Source organism: Poecilia reticulata, linkage group LG5 (assembly GCF_000633615.1).
Source record: "Poecilia reticulata strain Guanapo linkage group LG5, Guppy_female_1.0+MT, whole genome shotgun sequence".
Taxonomy (NCBI): domain Eukaryota; kingdom Metazoa; phylum Chordata; class Actinopteri; order Cyprinodontiformes; family Poeciliidae; genus Poecilia; species Poecilia reticulata.
The window spans coordinates 18086836-18111583 of NC_024335.1; the positions used below are offsets into that span (position 1 = coordinate 18086836).

The 24748-nt window shown below is 39.1% G+C and overlaps 3 protein-coding genes across 4 annotated transcripts in view; all 3 read left to right on the top strand.

Annotated features, from left to right (window-relative positions):
- The first annotated feature begins 177 nt into the window (after nt 1–177).
- ubap1 (ubiquitin associated protein 1) lies at nt 178–8525 on the top strand. The gene is made up of 7 exons (XM_008409474.2): nt 178–341; nt 1957–2003; nt 2996–3120; nt 3557–4360; nt 4442–4600; nt 6891–6992; nt 7109–8525. Exons 2-7 carry the CDS (start codon nt 1964–1966, stop codon nt 7247–7249), a joined length of 1371 nt encoding a protein of 456 aa, XP_008407696.1. The 5' UTR covers nt 178–341; nt 1957–1963; the 3' UTR covers nt 7250–8525.
- A 4765-nt stretch (nt 8526–13290) lies between these two features.
- Nucleotides 13291–21681, top strand: dcaf12 (DDB1 and CUL4 associated factor 12). The gene is made up of 9 exons (XM_008409476.2): nt 13291–13673; nt 15040–15330; nt 15429–15707; nt 16425–16485; nt 16672–16865; nt 18065–18130; nt 18345–18507; nt 19630–19808; nt 19914–21681. Exons 1-9 carry the CDS (start codon nt 13614–13616, stop codon nt 20070–20072), a joined length of 1452 nt encoding a protein of 483 aa, XP_008407698.1. The 5' UTR covers nt 13291–13613; the 3' UTR covers nt 20073–21681.
- Nucleotides 21682–23322: 1641 nt separating this feature from the next.
- The window catches only part of ubap2a (ubiquitin associated protein 2a), a 17755-nt gene continuing 16329 nt past the window's right edge, over nt 23323–24748 (top strand). The window contains exon 1 of one of the 2 annotated variants that reach the window (XM_008409477.2): nt 23323–23423. The gene's annotated coding sequence lies outside the window, so the exon portion shown is untranslated. The remainder of the gene's footprint in view (nt 23424–24748) is intronic. The other variant, XM_017304666.1, reaches the window with a different exon arrangement.

The window sequence follows — 24748 nt, forward strand, 5'->3', positions numbered from 1 at the left end:
TGAGTTTCACATGAATCAAATTCAATTGAATTAATGAAATAAATAAATTTTCCAATCATAATGTAAATTAAGATTACATTATGATTGTAAAAAAAAAGAGTTACTGTCCTAGTTCAGCTGGTTTATGAACCATTGCGTTATCTCAGTCTGACGTCGTGGAAGTGAGTGACATCATATAGGAACCAGTAGAGGGAGCTCGACAAACCAAGATGGCGACCTACGGCGAAGCAGGAAAGAGGTTCTACTTGAAATAAAACTGATTCTTAAAACAGTTTTTAACGTAGTACCAACGTGATTGGGCGTCGTTTGGATTTCGTAAGGAAGAGACGGAGTCAATACCGGTGAGAAAGCTCTGTTTTTAATTTGCGGGCCAGTTGTTTAGCTGTGTGAGGGGCGGTGGCAGCACGTAACGTTACAAGTCAGGCCACAGCCGAAGCTAAGCGTATTAGCATGAACAGTGGCGTACGCCGAGGACCATTACACTCTCTGGTTGTGTTTGGCAGTGTGTACTTTCAGTTTGCCTTTTCTTTTACCAAATGTCAACTAAAATAAGCTACGTCGAGTTTTGAAACTTAAGCATTTTGATAGCGGCCAGCGCGTTATTCTATAAGTACATGTTATTCTAGCTGTGGCTAAAGGTATCCAAATGTATTCAAATATGTAAAACTTAACTGTCTGACAGAGCATATTATAAGCTGTATTTGACACTTGATGGCCTACAATGACCCAGTTTTAGTCACGTTTGCATTAGGATATAGGGAATTAATTTACTCGATTCCTGTCGTTTAAGTTAGCTGACCTATCCTTACAGTTATCACTTATCTCTGAAATATATCAACGTACCCTGTGCTTCCGTGACATGCTAAGATGTTGAATAGCAATGCGGAACAGCAACTTGTGAAGGTATGGTGTTGTATAACTTTATCCCAAAGTACTATTAGCAACTAACTGTAGGGTGACTACTATGTTAAGGACTTCATGCTTGAAGTTATGAGAAATCCGACATAGACACAGCGCTGCCTTGATCACAAGATCCAGCGGGTCATGAGTGATCCATGGCGGATTGACATCTATACACAGCAAACACACCAAAGTAAAATTTGCTTTGGGGTTCGTTTAAAGTTACAGTTTTTGCTAGCAAATGCATACTTTATATCTGTGATTAGTACTACGTCATTAATTTGTTTTTGTTTACTTTATCTCATCGGTTCAAAGTTCTGTGCAGTGCGGATTTGTTCCAGAGTTTCTTGTTTTCGTTACAATCAGGCTCTGTTGCTATGTGACAAAACAATGGAATTGATTTCAGATTTAAACTAGTTTTTGTTAACTATCTGTTTTGGATGGGTTGGGGAAGTTCTGGTCAGTTCTGATCAATGAAATCCTGTCAATCTTTGGGGCTGGGGGATCTTTCAAAACTGAATGTAAACTAATCACATTTTTTAAACCAGAAAATGATTAATCATAATTTGGCTACTTTGAAGCTGCCTTTTGACTTTGATAAAAATAAAACCTCAAAGAAAAACAAAAATCTGTATTAACCAGGAAAGGCCTATTTTTTGGGGGGGGATGCAGTATAGTCTCTGAAACTTTTCCATGTTCACTTCGTATTTATTTTATGCGCAATAATAATTTGGAATGTGTGGTTTGTGGCTTTACACACTCGTGGATAAATTTAAGTAGTTTTTGAATCTGATAAAGGCACAGTCATTTACATTTAAACTCAATAAATAAATAAAGCATTGTTATCGTAGTATTTTATTCTAGTAATTAAGTTTGCGTCATTCTGTGTGTGTTTGCAATTAGCGCGCGCGCACACACACACACACACACACACACACAGTGTGTTTAAAGAATTTAAAGTTTATTGTGAACTTTAAATTCATTCAGTTAATTTTTTCTTATTTTATTTTAAACTACAACCTCCCTCAAAACATTTAATGCTTTTTTCTTTTTTAGGGACTAAATGGCTGCGAAGAAGTCTGGATCAGACGTGTATAACAATGGTAAGACCTTATTTTTGATTCTTTTATTTTCTGCCAACTCAGAGTTAAATAATGTGTAACACAGAGGCTTCAAGTTCATCAGTTTTTGTAAAGCTTTCATTTAAATAGCTTCTTTACAATGTTAGCTGAATCAATTTTTTTCTTTTAGAGTATGCTATTTTAACTGTACAGTTTTTTTTCCACATGCTATACATTTGCTCTTACTGTACAGCCTCACATCTGTATGTTTTGTTTCTATACTTTTAAACAATCAGTGTAGCTTTAGTGGCCAAGGTTGTTCACAAACAAGGAACTTGACTTCGGTTTATAAGCGCTCACATGTGCAAACACTTAGTGTAAATAGATAAACATTAACAGGAATTAAATAAGGATTAATGGACTATATGTTCATGTATTTGCAGGCCTTTTTTGTCTCTGTAAATCTGTGTGCTTCCATTTGCCTGTATCTTCACTGCTGTTACACCTGAGTCGCACCATTGAGGAAGAATAAGGGATATTCTATTCTGTACTGTTTTCTATTCTCTCATCTCAGTTGCAACTTCCTCACCAGAGAGTGTTGTAAGGCAACTTGTTTGTTTAGCTACGATGTGTTTGCTGATCAGAAAAAGGTTTGAATTTCTGACGGGTCGATTTCTCGATGCATTTCTACTTTAAGGTCCTACTTTAGGGTGACTATGTCTATGCTTTCAGTATTTAGGGCTGCACTACAGAAAATCTTAGAGTGACGATAATATTTATATATTTTGCGATACCAATATCATGTGCAATTTATGCCTTTTATCTTCTGTCCTCTCTTTCTCATCTGTGCTTCCATCACTCTGACCTTTAACGTTTTGTGGTAATGTCATCTCGGACTCTGTTCAACTGGCTAACTATTACATTAGCATGAAAAATGCAAGTTCATGACACTATTGCACACATGGATATAGTGATGATGATATATTTGCAGTATTTTGTACAACCTTGACAGTCTCCTTCTTTTCCCTGTACAGGACCCATCAGCTACCTTGATGATGTTCCCTTCAAGATAAACGACAAATTCCGGCGTCCAGCTAAAGTGGGATTACCCATTGGTTTCCTTATGCCAGATTATGGAGCTGTACTTGCAGACACAAAGGTACAGAGGACATAGAGATCTTTTAAGTCTATTTTTCAGTTACATGTTGGATTACCTGTGTAAAATGATGATTGAGAAAGAGGATTTTAATACATTCAATTCTACCATTATCCATTAGTTTTGTTGTTGTTTTATAAATGTAATGAAATCATTTTTTGTACAGTGATGAAGTGTTGCCTCTCTGTTCATGCCTAAACTCATTCCATGATTGTTTCTGTATTTTTCTGATCTCAAGAAACTTCCAAATTGGTGTTAAACCAATACATAACGGATCTTAAATTCCTAATGCGTAGTTTGTCATTATAAGTAAGTGAATATTTAAGGTGTAGCCGAGCAAAAGATGTTCCTGTAACTGGAATGTTAACACCATATGGCTATCGTGACGGATGTAATTACTTTTCCATCTTCCTTCTCCTTCCTTTTTTCTTCTGAACAGTATGACTTTACATTGGAGAGGCGAAGTGTTCGCTGGGGGATAGAACTTGCTGACGCCAGAGCAGCAGCAGCCAGAGCGGAGGAGGCAGCAGCCAAGCAGGAGGCTGAGAGCATGGAGTCTCTGTCTCGGGATGCTGATGGAGGTGGAGGGAACAACCTTCGCTCCGCGGCGGAGGACCAGGACCTTCTGCCGCCAGCCCTGAACCCGGTCCTTGCTGGACTCAGTCACAACGCCATCCTCACTCCACTGCCGGCCCCCAGACTCGGCCCCAGAAAATCCCAGGACAGCACTCCACAGCCACAAAACCTCAACCTAGCCGACTTTGAGCGGGAGGAAGACCCGTTCGACAAGCTGGAACTGAAAACCCTGGATGATAAGGAAGAGCTGAGGAACATTCTGCAGAGCCAACCTCAGCCTCCGCCATCTGTGTCTCCACCTCAGCAAAGTTCAGTATCTTGTGGAGACAGCCCGTCTCCACCCAGCACCAACACCAGCATCTCCTCTAAGCCAGGCTTCGCTCACAAGCCGAACGGCTTGGTTGCCTTGCTGGATATGGACAAAGTGGGACATCCCGGAAGAGCAGGCTTTGACACGGACGATCGGCCTTGTAACATCCGCTCTCTGACGTTCCCCAAACTCTCCGATTCTGGTGAACCGGAGTCGGTAAAGTACAGTCCTGCACCCGTTCCCGTTCCTTCTCCCCGACGGAACCTAACCAACGGCAGCCCGCCAGCATTACCAAAAACACAAGTCATTGTCGCCCCCGAGCCATCCAACCACAACAAGAGTGGAACGCCAAAGCCGGTGAGTGTTAAAGAGCACTCTGCACGTCTGCTTGAGATTCATGCAACCCTTCGATATTCACTGTTTTCGTCCTTTAACTAGGCCAACCCTGGAACAGGATCTACTGGTCTGCCGTGCGGTGGAGCTCTCCTCAGCATGACGCCCAGCGAACGTCAGTGTGTGGAGACGCTTGTGGGAATGGGTTACTCTTATGAGGAAGTTTTACGGGCCATGCAGAGACAGGGCCAGAACGTGGAGCAGGTTGGTTACCAAAACATTGAATGTGTATCTACATGCAGCAAATTAAATATCTTAGTTTGAGTGGCTGAACATTAATACAAAACGGAGGCTCCTAACACACAAATGACTAAAAATATGACAGTTAAATAACATTGCTGTGCAGAAAGGGTAAACTACTGGGAGCATCTGGTCTTAGGCTACTGTGCAGACACTAAAGAATCTCCATCCTTGTCACATTTCTATTTATTTTAAACATTTTAATTGTTGCTCTGACTTGTGTAAGGGTACGTTTTAGGCAAGCAACTCTTTCCATTTAGCATGCCACACTTTAACACTATGCAAGCTAGATATCATCAATTCTTGGTTGTAGCTCCTGTTACATTGTGCTGTGGGAGAGCCAAGATTTTCTGGCGTGGCTGATTCTCTTTATTGGTCCAATAATAAATGCAAGTCATGGGTGTTGATTAGATATGTGCCGATCAGGTTTTTTCCTGCTGATTCTGATCACCGATACCGATCACATAATTATTTTTTTTTTATCACAAACACTACCGGTTACATTATGTGGAAAAAGGAACCATGAATACACCTTAATTTAGACAAAAACTTGTTTTTAATGATTTTTTCCAAGAAGAAAACTAAACAAAACAGGCATTGTGCAAATTGTACTGCTATCGGTAATACTATCTTCAACAGACTGAAAACTTATGAAGGCTCTGAAGAGGCTAAATAATGCAAAAGGTCAAAATAAAACCTACCTCTCAACATTGCCAAAAAATTCAAGTATAAAACTTAACATTCAAAGGCAAATACAGGTTCCATTACAATAAACAATCCTGAGTTACTGRATGAAAACTTMCTGATAGCAYKGCGGCTAGCTGATTACTGCTAGTTCTGAKTGGCTGTTTCTGACTGAGCGGWGTAATTATGCAGAGCTGGGAGGAGATCGATTATTTTTTCAGAGATCATCTGTCTCATGTTAGGACAGCGAAAGTTTTAATACGTATGTAAAATGTATTTTTTTTAAGTTAGATACTGCAGCTTTAAACAGAGGTTCAGTGTGAGAGTCACTACCAGGTGGAGCAGAAGCGGCGCTCCGTCGCGCTAAAGGAGCGGTTCAACAGCGAGATCAGAACCAGCGTCTTACATTGCAGCTTGAAGACTTAAATAATTTTGCGGGTTATTTGTTTAGCTTTCTGACCGTCATGCTAGCTTTCTGACCGTTTGTAGCTGTGCGCTGCTTTACCTGCTATCTGATCGTCTTTTTTACTGCAGTGAGTCTCGATGTAGCCAAACTCCGTCAAGTATGGCATTGTTTTTATGCCATATTAGATTCGTCTTGTTGATGCATTTTGCCGTGCTTCAGTTTTCCACCGCAACACGCAAAATTCCCCATTCACTCAGTGCGATATAGTTCCACATCGCTTAGGATTTGTTGCTGCGCGTTTGCGCAGTGTGAAGGAAAGAGACCAGCTGCACAGGCAGGCTGAGAAATGAGATGCAGGTGATCGGTTTGTGTGATCGGCAACAAGAGACCGTGATCGGCGATCACCGATCATACACTTTTTCACGGAAATCGGCCGATTATGATCGGTGGCCGATCGATCGACACACCTCTAGTGTTGATGTTTATTTTAGTAGTTGCACAAAGGGAAGGGAGAAAGGGGGCTCAAGGGGGACATAAGCGGAAAGCAGTCGCTTACTAGAAAGAAAGAGAAGAAATACTTGTCTGTTTTGAGAGAAATTTCATTGCACAATTATTCCAGAACATTTCTGTCGCTGCTTGATATCTGTGGTTGGTTGTCTTTGGTCGCGCGCTACTTAATTGTCTGTTGGCCACAGAGCAGTAATTCAAGTCAGGATGTAGAGATTCTCTTCCAATTCTTCCAACCAGAACATCTTGTCCAAGACCTCCAATAATTGGAACAGCATGAACCCAGCTATACTGGAGATGCATGTTCTCCTCTCTTTCCCAACTTGAAGAGCATTGCATATATGTATCATGTCATTGAGAGCCTAGAAAAGCAGGAAACTATGGATAAACGATCTTAAGTTCCCGGAGACTGTGATCAACTTTAAAAAAATAAAGATAAACTATCAGCTTAGAAATGCCACCATGCCCTAGTATAAACCTCAAACGTTTTTGCACAAATAGAATTTTTAAGACCTTTTAATATGACATTTTACTTCATTGCTCCCATTTAGAGAAACTAAATTAAGTGTATGTTAAAGAGGAAGCAAGTTTTTATTGCTTCTACAAAAGGGAAGTTAGTAAAAACAATGGTTGACCTTCATCTATCTTCTGTCCAAGGTATTGGACTATCTGTTTCTTCATGGTCGTCTGTGCGAGAGAGGCTTTGATGCCAGCGCTGTGGAAGAGTGCTTAGAAATGTACCAGTGCTCAGAAGAAAAGGTTTGTACTTTTCTCTTGATCTTAAGAGAAAGGAATACACTCCCTTGACCTCTTTAATAATGATTTCATTGCAGATTACACTGTTTAATCATTTACTTTTCATTATTTGTTTCCAGGCCTTGCAGTATCTTGAACTCATGTCCAGATTTGGTGAAATGGGGTTCGAGAGACACGCGATCAAGGAGGTTCTGCTAGTCCACAACAACGATCAGGACAAGGCTCTGGAGGATCTGATGGCCCGCGCCGCTGCGAGCTGAGCCCAGCCGGCGGGGAAGCCAAAGCTCTACCCCAGGCATCTGTCTCCGCTCCCACCCTGAAACCCCTTTCCCTCTGCCTACCTTATCTCGCTACGCCCCGCCCTTTTTGCCTTGGCTGTGGAAAGGACACCTGGGAGGCGATTTCTGTCTGTGCTAAAACATACCACGCCTCAGCACATCTGAAAGTTTGTGTGCCTAGATTGGATTGAGTTAACCTGTACCAATACTAAATGCTCATTTCAGGTACTGCTGTGTTTTTGGAGTAAATGACTGATGCTGGGAAATGTGGGCTGTGGCGCCTCGACGCCACTCTAATTTGCTTCCTCTTGGAAGTCTTTCGATGAATGCAGGAGAAACTGCACAATTAAACGGGGGAGGAGCTAGCGGTAGGCTGTGTGCGCCTCATGGGAAGACCTGAGGGAACTTAAACTCTTTGATAAGACAGCTGCCATGTTCCACTGCTCGCTGCAGACTTTAAAATGGTGATGGGAGCGGAGAGGTCGAGAGAAGGCCCTCCTTTCTAATTGAACCAGCTTACAGTGAAAGGCACAATCACAGAACAGAGCTGACTCTCAAGAAGTGCCCTCTGAGCTGTAGTGCCCAGGACCTATTTCTGTTCTTCTTTATGCTTTTCTTACATTCATGTCTTATTAATTTTTTTCTTCTGTTCATTTTGGACATCATTTTGTCTGTTTAAAGGTTCCATTTATTTGCTTTCTGTTTTAGGAATTGCATTAGTCATGAAAACTCTGAAAATGAAAGAGTGTTTTGTTGCACTCTTCCGCCTGCACTGGAAAGAAACAGTGGGAAAACTTTTCCCCCTAAAAGAAATACAATATATCTCTTGCCCCAATGTCACTGATCATACAACGCACAGGCACACACGTGTTACATTTGTTCAGATCTTATTTAAAATAGTACACTGACACTTTGATTTAAGATTTATTTGGAGTTCGGTTTGATTATGTAAGATATGTTGACGTACAAATGCAACGCTATAGAACTGTCCAGAGCGTCTGCTTGCAGACTGAAAGAGTGAGGGGCAACAAAAAAAATAATAATATAAGCGAGGGTTGTTTGTTTTTCTGCAGCCAAATTACAGTGCAATAGACGCATTTCATGTTGTATGACTGTTGACTTGCACTTTGAGCCTCCAAAAATGTTAAAAGGAATGGTCTTTAAAGCCTTACTGGAAATGTGGATGAAAGTTTCTGTTTTATTGATTTCTATCATTTGTTTTCTGTCACTGAATTTAATATGACAAAATTTAATCAAGGCTGAGGTTGGACTCTTGATTTCCTCCCCTGACCCCCGTGTACTTTTTTTTTGTCCCATATCTCAGGCAGGTTGAGTATTTTCATGTATTATTCAAAGGCAAGCCCTCTATCTACACAAGGCATGGGCCGGTTTGAGATTGTGATAATCTTTAAAAAGAAAAAAAAAAAGATACTACCATTGTTCCTTGTCAAGAAATGTAGTAAATGTGTACAACAATCTAATTGCTTTTATTCAAAAAAAGATGAGCAATAGTTATTTTTGTTGCTAAAATAATCTTAACAGATTTTTAATTAATTTTTTTTTTCAATTGTAGTTATCCAAAACATTTTATATTGACACACGCTGAAAAGTAACAAAATATTTTGAGAAAATTATAAGGTGATTAGTTACAAAATACAGTTCTCATTAGATAAAAAAATTATCCAACCTGCCCCTATTGTTAAATAATGATTTGGCCATTGTTAACCTTTTCTTCTGCGTCCTAGTTTCATCAGCCACACCAAGGCCCAACTGTTGCCAGACTTGTAGACTCATTGAATTACTTAAATAGAACCTGTCAGGCAACATGAAATAGGCTAAAACAGCACATCATGCTCTCATCTGAAGAAATCAGAGCAAAAAAGAATAAGATATCTGTATCATGACATCTGGGAAGGGTTAAAAAGCCGTTTGGACCAAAGGTGAGAACCATTATTAAAGCATGCAACAGTGGTGAACCTTCCCATGAGAGACATGCCTACAAAAATAATTCTAATGGCAAGTTGATGAGTCGTCCAGGAAGTTGCAAAAAAAAAAAAAAAAATCATCTAATGCACTATAGTCCCCATTTCCGCCAGTTAAAGTCAGTGTTCTTGATTTAAGCAGTAAGGAAAGACCTGAGTGAAGTTGGTTCCCTCACCTTCAAATCTAACAAAACTGGTGTCAACTGTTAGTGTTTGTGCCACTATCATCTTAAAGATATTGTTTCCAGAAAGCATGAAAGGTCATCCAGACCTCCCACCTTCTTCAAATCAGACAAAAGTGGTGTTAATCAACTCGATTTTCATTTGTGCTGCATTTGCTTTGAAAATATTGATGAAAGTGTAATGGTCAACCAGCCCTCCCACATTACCCAAATCTAACAAATTTGGTGTCAACTATTTGTGCAGTAAAAATATTTGTGCTGCTATTTTAAAGATATTAATTTAAAAAATTGTTTCTAGAGGCCACCAGCACAAATGTTTCACACCAATTTTGCTAGATTTGAAGAAGCTGGGGTGAAGAACAATGAAGATGTCCATAGTGATATCAATGGGAAGGTGCCAGTGCCTGAGCCACTGCTGACCAAAAAGATCCTGAAGGTCGTCTTTCATTTGCCACTATAAACACTGATGAGTTCCAAGAGTTATAGGGAAATGTTCTGTAAACCTTTAAGTATGTCAAGCTAATGGCATCCAGAGAAAGAAGATTATATCCACATAATGGAGTGGTGTACGGTGGTTTAAGTAACTGGACACGTTGCGCTTTCATTTTGCCCTTTATCTGGAAATCCTGTAAGAGAATGTCCAGCCATTAGCTTGTGACCTTGGGCCCAAGCGGACTTGGATCAGTTATCCAAAGCACAGCCAATAACTCTTTAAAAACAAAAAAAAGATTTTGGAGTGAAGTTGAGATTTAAATCGATGGCATGGCATCAAAAATTCACCAACGAGGCTGAATTAAAATGGTTCTGCAAAGGAGATTGGGCCAAAATTCCTCCATTTCAACGGAAGACTCACTTCACGTTACCCCAAAACTTAACATTTGCAGTAAGCGGTGATACAACAGCGATACAACAAACTATAAAGGGGGCTATTAATTTTTCACGTTAGGGTCAGGTTATTTTGATAACTTTCATTCACTTAATAAATGAAAAGCGTATTTTGTATTTACTAAGGTTATGTTTGTCCTGTGTTAGAATTTGATGATCTGGAATATTTACATGTAAAAGCAAGAAAAACCTAGAATAATCTGTAAGGGCTAATAATTTTTCTCAGCACTGTAAACTTAGAGAAATAAAGAATAAACACAGATGCTTATTTACAGCACTGTTACTTTACCATTACAACTGGCGACAGTCACTCTGGCTTCTCATTAAAAGGACTAAAGAAAAATGTTATGGCTGTTATCCATCAAGCATATACACATGACTGGCCCATGCCTTATCCAGACACTAAAACCAATGAAATTATGTTTATAATCATACTTTTGGGATATAACATATTTGTCGAGTCTAAAATACCTTTCAGACTACATGACTGAGACTTTTTAGAACACATGGATTACTCCCTGACTCATAATTATTTACAGAGTTGGAATTTCCATATCGTAATAATTCAGTTGAGTTTCTATAGGAAGCACTTTAAGTTAAATAGGTTTGACATGACTGACAGCTGCTTCTTCCTTTTTTTATTTGTTTCTATGGTTAAAAATAAAGAAAACACATAAGTGGTATTATTGTCTTCACACTTGACTTGTTAGATTTTTGTTATCCACAGATATTAATTAAAACTGTGCACCTTTGGCTGTTTGTGTTCTGATTTTTTAAAAGTTTTATTTGGATTACAGGTTTTGGGTAAAAACATGTTTGTGTAAAAAAAAAAAAAAAAAAAAGTCAGTTTCCACATTAACACAAAGCAAATCTAATCAGATCTAAGAAATGTTAATGGTAAAGTTGAGCTTGGTGAGCTCAGTGTCGTTTTCCAAGTTCACTGATGTGTTTCGACAAACTGTTTAATTTTCTGTGAAATTATTTAGAAAATACAACCAATTAAACATGCTCATCTTTTCAGTATTGTGTTTCTCGGTTTATTTTTTAGCCCAGCTTCGTGTTCTATCCCAAGTATTTAAATGTAAAATATGAACCTTTCAAACAACAACAAATCCTTCTCCTGGCTTTGTGTCTCTTTTTAAATGTTCAGCTGAAGAGACAACAATACAGTTGATTGTTTTAAGTTAAATGGAAAAATCCAACTGTGGCCTGTTGGTCAGCAGAAAAAATATAAAGAAGAGCAGCATGCAGTAGCAGAGGGGTCCATGCAACCTGCCTGCAACGAAAAATCAGAGGAAGCCAGCACCTGTTCATGAAAATTGATACAGCTATAAAGAATTGTTTCAGTCCAACTGACTTGCTGTCTAAGAAATTATTTTCAAGATATTTGTGATTTTCTTGTTTTAAGATTATACAAGAGGCCACATTTGTGCCACATAAAGCACGATCTTAAACAATGCAGTCTTGAACAGAAGTCTTGAGTCATCTTGACTTATTCATATTTAGCTTTCAATGAAGGAGAGGTTGCTTTCATCTTTAGACGTAAAAAGTTACTCTATGGATGATGGCTGCGTTTTCAGAAGTAGGATGTTTTGAGACATGGAAACAAAAGGTTTGTTGAGTCACACTATTGGGGTTTTTAAAATTAGCTCAAGACCTGTAAAGAACCAGACACCAGACCAATGAGGTTTTTATGCCTTCCTTTGCAGAGGGAGAGATCCACAACCCGCTCGGGATCAAAGACTGGTGAGCTCTGCTCAACTCTGCTTGGGAACTGGCTTTTATTATGATGACCTTCTTCAGTGGAACAGTGCTGATATAACAGAACAGATGGACACATTGAGGGGGAAATTACATCATGGATAAAGAAAGAATCTTAAAGAATAACAGAGCCAGTTAGGTAACTGAACACATTTAGATAAAACACTCAAATAAAATTATAGAACAATGATTAGTTTTACCCAACACACGCTGACTTGTGCAATCATTCAGGAATAAAGAAGACAACCAGAAAATTCAAATACGGCTTTGCAAAATCCTATGTTCAATAGGATCTTTCAACACTACCAGTTTTCAAATACAAAATAAAAATTCTGATTTCACGTGTTAAATTCAGAAAAAATATCACAGGTACAAAACACAGTTTTGCTTCACTGAGAGATTTTCCTGCCCCGTGGCACACAACAGATAATTATGCTACTCCTAAAAATAATAAATATTCATAACTCTGGTAGATTTGGAAAATAAACAATTTTGTTCCTGAAATGAGACATTAGATATTACAAAACATAAAACAATGTACAAGAAGAATCATTGTGTAAAGAAAAAAAGGAAGGTTTTATTTTCATCACAACAGTCAATTCCTTTTTACAATTGCTTAGCAACTTGTTTGCATGCTTCCACTTCTATAATGACAATTTATCTTTAGAGATTAACTCCAATTTTTTGACTTTGGAAGGCCATCACCCTAATCTGCAGCTCCTCCCCACTGGTTCTCAATTCGGTCAAGACTCTGGCTGGGCCACTCGATGATGTAAACATTTTTTCAAGTCAAAATAATATAAAATATTATGAAATCAAAAGTTTACTTCAAATCTGAATCTGCTAGAGGTATAACTGTCAAGAAACCACATATAAGGCTGGGAGCTAAACAGAACTGCTTCCAGATTAGTGGCGAAATAGTTATGAATTCAAACTTGATATATTTTGAATGAAAGTATTTTAATGACGTCAGAAGATTGATCGTATTATTAACGCAGAAAAGCTTGGCCAGATCTTGCAAAGCTTCTCCATTCTTGGAATCAGCTGACTGCTAATTAAATTACATTGAATTCAAAAATACTTGACAAGCTAATATGTGGGTGTCTGTGTCTGTATCTTTCTAACAAATAAACAGAAAAAGCGTCTCCGGAACGCCAGTGACGTCAGTGAGCACGTATTACGCTCTCGGTTCCGTACGACCTTGTTGTTGTTGATGTTTAATTTGAGTGCGGCTGCGCACTGCCCAACGCTTTCGCCGTTGCCGCCGCTTCGCACACAGCTTGGCAGGAAAAAACTGAGTGGAAACGGGATAGTTTCTGCGGCCTCGCGGTCATATTATTCAGGAGGCGGAGTTGTATATTTACCTTAATCTTAGCTTCGCTCTGACCAACCATACCCTTATGTGATCGCCCTACCTCATCGTCGGGCACTGCCAGCGAGGGCCAAGGAACAAAATAGCATATCGCCATTATATGACCCAGTATCCAGTGTTACTTGTACCCTCCATGTGGGTGAAGGAACTGTGTGTGTCAGATTATGGCGAGAAAAACAGTTAGCAGGAAAAGGAAGGCAGGAGAGCCGAAGGACCAACAACAGGTAGGCGGAAACCGGTTGTATTAGCATGCTAACTATGTCCTAGCCAGTGTTAGCTGACAGGAGCATTATTAGCATCCGTGCGGTAGCTTACAGATTAACTACCGCTCTATACGGATGCACAATGAGCCAGAACGCACACACAAGAGACTTTTTAAAAGAAGAACTCTACATGCTTCCATTTGAGGGTCAGCATCCGCTAATGTTAGCTCGACGTTCGCCAACGGCAGTCCGTTACAATACAAGAGCTAACGTTAGCTCAGTGGTTGCTCAGCTCCGATGAAGGCTGACGTTCAGCTGTTATTATATTGCAATTACATGGTCACAGGTGCTCTTTTAAAAGTGACACCTCTTAGCTTCACTTGGTGTGTCAAATCAGCTTTTCATCACCAACAAGAACTGAATTGATTTCGACTGGAAACGAGATTTACATTTGGAATCTGATTGAATAGCATTTTTACCAACGTCAGCGTTAGCTGAGACGTCATATGTGCTAGAGTGTGTTGGCTTATGGTTGTCATCGGAATTTGTGTACGTTCATAAAAATGGGTCAATTGGGGATAAAATATACATTATTTGTAGTAGTAATTTGTGAGCAATTAGTCAACATAAACCTTTGTTTGATAATTTGCCTTGCAAAAATATATCATTTTTCATGTTTTGTTTGTAATCACAAACTCGAATGTATGCTTTTTAAATTATATGTGATAGACCAACACAAAATAATAGTTCATTCTGAAATGGCAGAAAAATTGTACTTTTTGTACATTCTTTTTCTAAGCAAAATCTGCAAAGGACTGCATGTGTTTGAGTCCCCTTGACTCTGATACCCCTAAATAAAGGGGCAACAGGATGCCCTAAGAAGTCCCATAATTTGCATGTAAAAAGCAGATTCAGACATATTCCAACTATTCCATGTCAATGGTTCTACAAAGCATTGACATCAATAAAATGCACGTCTCATTTGTAAAAACATTTGTAACCATGAATGATTTTCTTTCTCATCATTACAAATTACTTAGCTTTGATCTATCACCTCTTTCCCATCCATAAACTGTTTGCGATTACAACATCACAAAAGGTATGAGTACTGCGCTGTGTCGTTTCTACAGGTCGTTGTTTTGCACCCGAGTTTTTTTTATTTCTTACTTTTAATATGTTTTAATTTTAGATGAGTCAAACACTAAGAATGTCTTTATTTCTATAATTTCTTTTTACAGTTTGCTCCATCAGTTTTGACTCTTAGCAGAAATAAATATTGCTTAGCGACTTTTTATTACTGCTGAGAATGCAGGGTGACCTTTTCTCGCTCAAATTAATGAAAACTCTTCCGTGATGCTCGAACCTTTCCCTCTGCCTTCTTCCACAGCTGGGCTGGTGTCAAGCGCCACAGAAGCGGATCCGTATTTCTTGTTCGTCGCGGCATGCTCAGCAGTGGTGCGGCAGTCGGCGCTCTGTTGTATGCGCTCTCCGTGGACGGGAGTTCAGGCCCCAGCAGCAGCATGAGTTGCGGCTCCAACGGAGCCTGCGTGGCTTCGCAGCCGGCAGGCTCCCTGGGATCCTCAAGGAGAGGGAGTTTTCTCTGGGACGGCTGAACAAGGTGTTTGCTTCGCAGTGGCTCAACCATAGGCAGGTGGTGTGTGGGACCAAGTGCAACACGGTGAGCTGATCCAGTTTTTGGCGCCCCGTCTTTATATTTTGATGTTCCTCGTGCATACGTTGGACTTAACCGGCTACGTGTTCTTCCTTTGTTTGCAGCTTTTTGTCGTTGATGTCCTGACAGGGAAAATAACAGGCATTCCAATGCTGAAGGACAGGGAGTGTAGTGAACCAGGCTCTGGGACAGTGGGTGCTATGACGACAGGGCGGCAATATCTCCCAACAGGGGTCTCTCACGCCCGGTTGGACCAGCAGGGCTGTGGCATACACGCAATTGAACTCAACCCCTCAAAAACTCTGCTTGCCACTGGAGGAGATAACCCCAATAGCTTAGCCATCTACCAGCTGCCAACACTGGACCCTGTTTGTGTTGGAGATGTAAGTGACTCTTGTATTGTATTTTTTATATGTTGAGGTTTACCAGGAAAAAACCTCTGGCAAATTTTTTACCTTCTATCTAATAAATTTTTTGTTTTCACAAAAAAAAAGTGGAGTTCTCATTGTGTTTATGTTATATTTAAAGCCGTTGTTTTCATGTGGGCATTGCTGAGATCTATGGGGTTTTTTCCAACCTAAAATCCTCTCACAAAAGCGCTCAAAGTGCCATATTGTCTAGAGCACAGTCAGTTAAAGGGGTCAAAGCAGTCCGCGGTAGAAGTGTGCAGCTTGTCCCGTCTATTGTGTCGAATACAGTGGAATATTCTGCAGCACTGTGCAGTAACCCCTGGATTGCTGCAGCACAGTGGGAAGGTCTCAAGCAGAGTAGGCTAGATGATGCATTTCGATATAGAGAGAAAATTAAATTTTCTATCACTTAAAAGTTCAGTAATTTATTTTGGTAGTAATAGGTATTTTAAAACCGCTCAGCCCATTCTGAGTGCAAACCCTATACAGGATAAATTGAAAAAATACAAAAGACGAGTTTCAGATTCTGTGGAAAATGAAGTGTTTCCTACAGCGTTTCGTTTTTATTCCAAATACACACATTTTAAGGTCCTTGTGTTGTTAATTAGGAATAATTAAATTTTTAAAAAAGTATTTTGTAACTCTTTTGGATATTATGACGTTTCACACCAAAACCATTTTGTTTTCCAGGATGGTCACAACGACTGGATTTTCTCCATAGCGTGGATCAGTGACACCATGGCTGTTTCTGGTGAGTAAGCATGAACTGTGCGACCTCTGGGCAGACAGTAAAACCAGCAGGTAGACGCTCTCTAAACCAAGCTGCTGTCCCGCAAAGTGTTTAGCAATTATTTCTGTGACCGTTTTGGAAAATCCTCACCTTTTACCTACTTACTGGGTTGGCTGTTTATCCGCTGCGTGGGCTTTTCATCTGCAGGGTCCAGAGACGGCTCCATGGGTCTGTGGGAGATCACAGAGGAAGTAATCGGTCAGGCTGAGAGGAGTCCGAGTGACGACACGGTACCGTCTTACGCGCACATCTCCCACCGTGCCCTGAAGGACATTCCCAAGGAGTATACCAACCCATACAACTGTAAAGTTCGTGCTCTGGCCTTCAATAACACCCATAAAGTAAGAACGCCTCTGGATCCTACGCAGTTTGAACCCCCTTAAATTTGGCTTCTTTTTTTTTTTCTCAGTTTTTTTCTGTTTCTGAGCACAGATGAGTCAAATGTTCATCTTTAAGAGATAAATCCTGATACTTGCTTCTATAACTCTGTATAAAACGGCTTAAGTTATTGCATACATTATAATAAAAAAAAACTGTTGATAAAAATAAGTGGATGGATTAAATGGACTTTGTAAACATTTGCATTAAGGGTTGTTAAATGAAAACTTTATTGGAATGAAATTGTTTTTAACTGGTTAGTCTTTAATGAAACTAGGCACAAGTTGGTATAACAACCACATGTTACAAATGGCGCGGATTCACTTTAAAATGTGGTCTAATTAATTTAACTAAAAACATATTTTTTCATGCTACAACTTTTGTATGACGTTAGATTTTAAAGGAAAATCACCAGGCAGGTAATATTTTCTGCTTGTTGGATAAAGTTTTTCTGCCCTCATTGCATTCAATAGATGATTATTTTTATTGGTTGAGTCTCTCAAAGTTTGGGACATAGTAATAAAATGCATGAGGAAATCAGGAAAATGTGGAGTAATCATAATCTGTATAACTACTGTAATCGTCAACAGTGGTGCCATAATTAGATTAACCTTGAAAACAGTTAGCAGGCCAACTGATTAACGTTACACAGAAACATACGGGGGAGGGACAGCAGTGCGTCGCTTCATGGTCTTTACATCACTGGTCACTTTCCATGTTATCAAAAGCACTTTAATCCACAGAGATGCTATGATGGACATTTTTGGTCATTTTAAAGCTGCAACTTTTTGTAATCTTGCTATAATTTTATATGTAGAATTTATCAAATCTTATTTGATCAATAACATAAACCATAGACCTGTCTATAATGACTCTTTGGAGAAAATGTAAGCTTTCTTTTGGGATTAAAAAGGAATTTTAAATGGAAAAGTGTCTGAGTACTGCATTTTCACTAATAAATAATGGCCTCTGATCCGTCCTTCCTGTCTGTGTGGTTAAACTCGGCGCAGTCAGTTCTCATTCTGTTAAAAAGAGACCGAAAAGATACTTAAAAACAGCAGAAACTTTTTTTTTTCCCATTCTTTTTTTTTTTTTCCATTTCTGGTGCCCCATATTTTAGTGGCTTATGTCTTGACTTCCTGTGCGGTTTTTCCTTTGTCAGGAGCTGGGTGCCGTGTCCTTGGATGGTTATTTTCACCTCTGGAAAGCAGAGCATAATTTGTGCAAGGTACATGACTAAATCATTTGGTCTCTTCTGTGATTTATTGTTTGCTTCTTTGTGCTCACCTATGCAGGAAGTAGATTGACATCGCATGTGTCTTTTATTTTCTGCTACAGTTTTCTACATTTGTGGAGCATGAGAATATCGCTTTGTTGAAAATATGTGCTTCTTATATCAAATTTAACTTGAAATTCTTGCCATTTTCACATCGTCTCTGTAGATACTGTCCACCAAGCTGCCTCACTGCAAAGAGAATGTGTGTTTAGCATATGGACAGGACTGGTCCGTGTATGCTGTGGGTTCTCAGGCCCATGTTTCCTTTCTGGATCCACGCCAGCCTACCAACAACATCAAGTCTGTTAGTTCTCGAGAGAGAGGAAGCGGTAAGTTAGCTGTGGAATTTCCAAAGAAAATGTAAAATCCAGAGATTTTACATTGTTGGATTTTACTCTATTGAAATACTTGATGCTCACTAATAAACTTACAAAAAATTGTGTGACTAAATGATGAATTCACATCATCCTGGAGGAACTCAAACTTGTTCTTTGACTAGATTGACTCTTAGAATTACATTTATTTTAATGTTAGCAACATATTGCTTAAAAATATTTTAGCTTGACTAAGTTCATGGTTTTGGCGTTTGATACTTTAAACTTTATATGCTTTATAGAAGGGATGCAAGTTATCAATGAGTTGATCTAAAGTTGTTTCATCTGTTAAGTGACCACTTTCTTAAAAATCTAAGTTTTCTTCTTGGCCAACTGTCTTTCTATAACACGAAGGACTACATTTTTCATTATATGCTTAATGGAGAAAAAACTGCATTTTAAAATTATTTCATCAGCTGTATTAAATTGACAGTTTTTTTCCCTCTCACATTATTAAACATATTTATAAAATATAACCAAACATGAAGCTATTATGTTGCTGAACAGAAAAAGATGAAAAGAATAAATGGCATAATATTCATACGGTAGTACGGTCGGTGGTTGCTCTCGAAGGCAAGTTAGAACTTCGCTCGATGACTTGCATTAACTAACGACAGCCCGCAAAATAAACCTGCTTATTTGGCGCAAAGGTTTTTTTGTTTGTTTTTTTTCTGTCATAGTACAATACGCTGACATGCAGCACAACCAAATGAGCGCTATAAAGTAGATGGCTTCAGGAGCTTGTCGAGTGTTTATATTTCAAAACAGAACCGCGCGAAGTGCGTTTAGCATCCCAAACCGCACTCCGGTTGGACCCTTTTTTGTTTTGGTGTGGCTCTGCCATCTTTATTCCTGTATCTGGCTCCGCTTAAGGATGGCCAGCGGCGCCCTCTGCTGCATGGCGGCCAAACTACAATACTGAAAGAAGGCGTAAGCGGATATTATTAATTAATCGATTTAAGCTAATTTTAATCTAATAAACTATTAATCGACAATTGTAAGTCGATTGATTCTTTGCATCCCTACTCTGTATCTTTTGGATTCCTTTCATTAATGCTTAGCTATGTCTTTGTGCAGGGATCCGATCTGTGAGTTTCTATGAGCACATTGTGACTGTGGGTACCGGTCAAGGTTCTCTTCTCTTCTACGACATCCGGGCTCATAGGTTCCTGGAGAACCCTTTCAATCCATCCAGCGGGTATCGGAAGGGTGCCCCAGATGGCATCCTTAAGCTAACCACAGGGAAAGGCTGGCTGGTAAGCGTTTTTTTCTTTTTTCTTTAAAGATTTCTTTACTGAAAGATGGCAGAAAAAGGTTGTTTAATCTCCAAATCTTGCCTTCCTGTTCTGGGCTGCTTTCAGAATCACGATGAAACGTGGAGGAGTTACTTCTCAGACATTCATTCCTTCCCCAATGCCGTGTACACCCACTGCTATGACGACTCTGGTACCAAGCTGTTCGTAGCCGGTGGGCCGCTTTGCTCTGGCCTGCACGGAAACTACGCAGGACTGTGGAGTTAGCCTCTTCCTCTTTTCGTCAATCAGCTCCTTCCCTACGTCTCCATTGTTCTACGGAAGTCCCTCCATCTTACACGCTTAAGTTCATCCACATCACCTTCATTGGGATCTGTTTTGATCAGCAGATCATCTGTTTTGCTCACACTTGGACTCAGGAGCATGTTTCATAATTTAATGTTGTTGCTGTGTATATTTGTGTCCACTTTTATGTTCCCATCTTCCCCAAATAACCCCTTTCACCTTTTATCTGTTTTGCCTCCCCACCCCCTTTTTTATATATATACATATATATATACAAATATAAATAGATATGTATATAAAATGTACAATTAACTAATAATTTAAAGAGCTACAAAGTCTGCCACTGAGAAACTCAGAGTTTGAAAAACATTAAGAATAAAAATATTCATTTTAGCATCATTAATACATTCACATCCAACCTGCAGGGATTACGCTGTGGTCTTTTGCTCGCTTATTTTTGTACTCAAGGATAGTGTTAACTGCTGCTTTCTCTGTGATAAATAAGTGTATTTGTAAAAAAAAAACAAAAAAMAAAACAAAAAAAAAAACAATTCACTTGAAATAGTTTTTCCTTCTTTCGCATAAATGGACAGCAATAATGACTGAAGGATTACTGATGCCATTCCTGTAGATGGACCGAGCTCGAGTGCAGTTTGACATCTGAGAACGATCAACACTCGCAAAGTACTTCTTTCCTTTGCTCTCAGAAGTAAAACAAAGAACCGGATCAAGTGAGAGATTTCTTTTTCTTCTTCTTCCTCTTATCTTCACTGAGATGATGTAAAGGAGAAAAATCGTGTTAGAATTGATAAGTGCAGTGTTATTGCTCTGCTAGGACGTAATATAGAAATGATTTTTTTTCTCCACTTTGATCCAACGGGCGATCCCATGCTGATGATCTAATTTACTTCATTTGTATTTATTTTACCACCTTTATGTCGACTTCATTTTGTTGGTCAGGATTGTTCATCTTGCTTCTTCTAAAGGACGATGGTTTTGATAGCATGATCAGATACGATCCATCGGGAACAGTTTCTCAGAAGTGATGCAAAGAAAGCTCATTATGTTTGGAAATTCTCCTGGCACATATATATTTATATATATATTTTCTCTCATAGCCACTCGCCCTCTCTTTTAACAAGCCGTGAGTGGCTGTGCTTCCCCTCGTTATATGTAGAATCAGGGTTGGCTTCAGCTACGTCTTTGCCTTCCTGAAATCTTTCTGTGAAAGACAGCCACAGAGTTAATCATCAGTTTCCTTTTCTACATGAAATGAAACAATTCTGACCAAGTATTGACTAAACAACCAACACTTTAAAGTGTATTTTATATATATATATATAAATGTGTATATGTGTGTTCGTAAAAAAAAGAAAATGCATTAAGGACAGTTGCAGACATTTTCTGTGTACGCCTAAGAAATTGTGTGGATTGATCCGTCTCCTTGGTGACACTTTTTTTTTTTTATACAAGCCTCGTGAATGTTTTTACAAATGACTGAAACAGGATATTGTAAGATATAAACACTTGGGGATATAAATCTAATTCTTTAAAAAGGAGTAAATAATACAATAAAATGTATATTAATGTATCTGTTTTGTTGTTTGTTTTTTTGTTTGTTTTTTGTTTTTGAGGTGTTAACTTGATAAAAATTACTTAAGCAGCTCTTTTTACAGAAATGTGCTAGTCCAGAGGTTGTCAATGTTTTGGTCAGGACCCCCAATAAGATCCCATTTAACCYCCCCATCCACCTTTTTTTTTTTTTTTTGGGAGACCCTGCCTTTAATCTTACAAAAAAAATGGAGAAATGACAGCTAAAAGGTATCAAAATTGATGTTTTCATTCACATTTGACTTACAAAATAACGCCTGTATACTTAACCCGTAGTTATCTCAAGGTTCTTCCACTACGTTGGGGCTCAGAAGATGAAATGTTTTGGGAACTTCTGGTCTCACATGCCTTCTCATTAGGTAGTCTTGGTTTGGTGCTGTTTTGTGTATCACTAATAATCCACAGCCTATGACACAAGATCCACCTTTTAATTTCTTTGCAGTTTGTTTTGGATCCCAATTTTCATGATCTTAGAATAACTTTGTAACTGCTTTGGCCTCTGTAACACAATGCTCCATCATGCTGGAAAATTTGTTGGGTAAAGTTGTTTCTGACACACATGTTGATCATAGGAAGAAATCTTGCCCATGTACACAATGGAGGCAGAATTCATCATAGAAAATAACTTGGAATCAGCCTCAAGTCCATCCTTTCTGAAGAACTGCAGCTAAAGTCTTTCTTGGACAGAGTACGTCTTCTTTGCTGCGCTTCGTGTCATGTCACAAGTCTGATAATCGAAGGTCTGCCAATGAGTCACGTCACGCCCCGTTGAGCGTGTTCTTCAAGTCGGGAAACTAGATGGAGAGATTTGCAAACTGATAGTAGAATTACAGGTGGTTAATATCTTTCTTTTGTAAGGGTTGATAAAGAGTAGGAAAATGCTCGCTCACAAATAAGAGGCTGTACTCTACCATCTCTGCTACTGACTTGAAATGATCACAAGTATTAAATTCTGACTTATTTGGGAGTTGTTTTTCAAAATAATTTTTGTCAACTGGAATCTGAAAATTTGACTTCTGAGTACAAGTAATCCCCAGCCCCGTTCTCTGCATGCAGTGCAGAGGCTCCCAGACCTTCCTGCTGCCATTATTTCGCAAGCTCTGCACTGGTGGTAACAACGTGCAAAGCGACATGCTTAACAGGAAACCGTTTAGGTGCTTGCGGGTTTTCCTGAATGGCCTGTAGTCTTTCTTTCTATATGTCAACCTTTCACCTTGAAGTTCTTGATAACCTGGAAGTCAGGTTCTTTAGTTGCAATATTCATAACATCAATTCCTTTTACATTTGAAGCCATTTGCTGAAAGGTAGTGATAGTCCAACAGTTTATTTTGGAGCAAACATTTATAAAAAATAGACTGATATTTCATAATACTCATAAGCAGTGTTTAATGTTTGACTACGTGGTAATGGTTTGCTTATTTTACAATCGAAGGGCTTATTATAAAGTAAACTTTCGTTCATTTGAACTTAGTTAACACGAATAAGCCTCTGATCATTCGGTGCAGCACTTTAAAAAATATGAGAATCGGAAGTGAAGCAACAAAATCCGCTAAATAAATCTGTTCAAGGGCGAAAACAATTTGAATCTCTCAATGCTGGTTGGTGGTAATAATAAGCATTTAAGTGCTGTGGGGAGAGTTGGATCAGAGGGGAGCATCCACCGCGGCAGCTCACGTCACGTGACCACCTTGTCTACTGCTGGCGAGTGAAGCGTGTTAGCAGGTAATAAAAACACACATTTTCTTCACCCTATTCAACTTACTGTTAACGTTTCGCATCCGGTATGCGTCAAACTTAATTAGTCGTTCGTTGGACCGGCGAGTAGCTGGCTTCTTTTTTCGCTGTAGCCGGGCTTTTAAAGGATGTCTCTTCGCAATTTTTCTGTTGTCTTGAATCCCGGCGAGCAATGTCGGGATGGGATTGTGCTCTGCGAGGCCCTTTTTTTCCTGTAGATTTGATACACCTTTGTTGTTATCAGGCTTCGGCTTGGTTGTGTAATGTGAGCATTTTAACTGAATGTATGCGTGTCGTTGTGTAGCAGCGGCCCCAAAAATACACACAGTACTTCCATGATAGTTTGATGGCCGTTGGCTATCAACTTGGACGAGATTTAGATAGCATCGTTAGCCGCAGCGTTTTTTCGATGCTAGTGTCAACGGTAGCACGAAGCGGCTAACAGCAAGCTAGCGAGGACAAAGGGGACGGCAGTATCAACAACACAAAAGTCCGTCAGTGTTGAACTGATGGTTATGTTTTCAAATACGTTGTGTTTGTGGAGTACGCCTAATGTATCCACATTTTAGATGTTAAGAAATGACTAACACTGCAGCAACCAGCTAAAATCAGCGTTGACAACACAACTACAGAGTTAATTGTCTTTTAGCTGGAAAAAAGGCCCCAAATTCCACAAAAAATGGTAAACATTGTCGTGCAATTTTAGACATTTGTCATTGTTTTTTTTTTGAATACCGAAATGAATATTTAAACTCTGCTTTAAAAAGTCATTAAGTAATGTCCTCATACGCTTATTGCAATATCGGCGCTACTGAAAACTAAATTGTCCATGACAAAAATTGGAATTGTTCTAAGAAACTCAAATCTGTGAAATTGTATAAAAAGCCTGCTCTTGTTTTAGCTTTGTTCAGTGGTGCAGCCAATGAGAAGCTTTGTGTTTGCCAGCGTCACGCAGAGCACGTATAGTTGGACTGCCATTGTTCTCTGACACAAAACAAATGGGTCAGTCGGGAAATCTAAACTTGTACACTATGTTGTTTTCAATTTACACATTTATTTACGTGTTTTAAAGGTGCACAGATCTGAGGTCTTGTGGCTGAATTCTAATCCACCGATTTTGTAGAGCTTGTAGAGTACAAATATTATTTTTCTGCTTTTTGGATATGCTAGTTTTAAAACTGTTGCAAAACACTATTTTCTTAATACATTCCAAAGTTACAGCCTCATATTTACGCATAGTATATTCTCCCAGGTTCTGGTATAGAGGTATTGGCATAATTAAAACCTGGGTGGGAAAATTACAGCATATATAT

Coding starts and splice junctions, on each gene's coding strand:
- ubap1 (XM_008409474.2), top strand. CDS start 1,964: ATGGCTGCGAAGAAGTCTGGATCAGACGTGTATAACAATG. Junction 3,121..3,556: donor CTGTACTTGCAGACACAAAG/GTACAGAGGACA, acceptor TCTTCTGAACAG/TATGACTTTACATTGGAGAG. Junction 4,361..4,441: donor AGAGTGGAACGCCAAAGCCG/GTGAGTGTTAAA, acceptor TCCTTTAACTAG/GCCAACCCTGGAACAGGATC.
- dcaf12 (XM_008409476.2), top strand. CDS start 13,614: ATGGCGAGAAAAACAGTTAGCAGGAAAAGGAAGGCAGGAGAGCCGAAG. Junction 18,131..18,344: donor CAGAGCATAATTTGTGCAAG/GTACATGACTAA, acceptor TCGTCTCTGTAG/ATACTGTCCACCAAGCTGCC. Junction 18,508..19,629: donor TTCTCGAGAGAGAGGAAGCG/GTAAGTTAGCTG, acceptor GTCTTTGTGCAG/GGATCCGATCTGTGAGTTTC.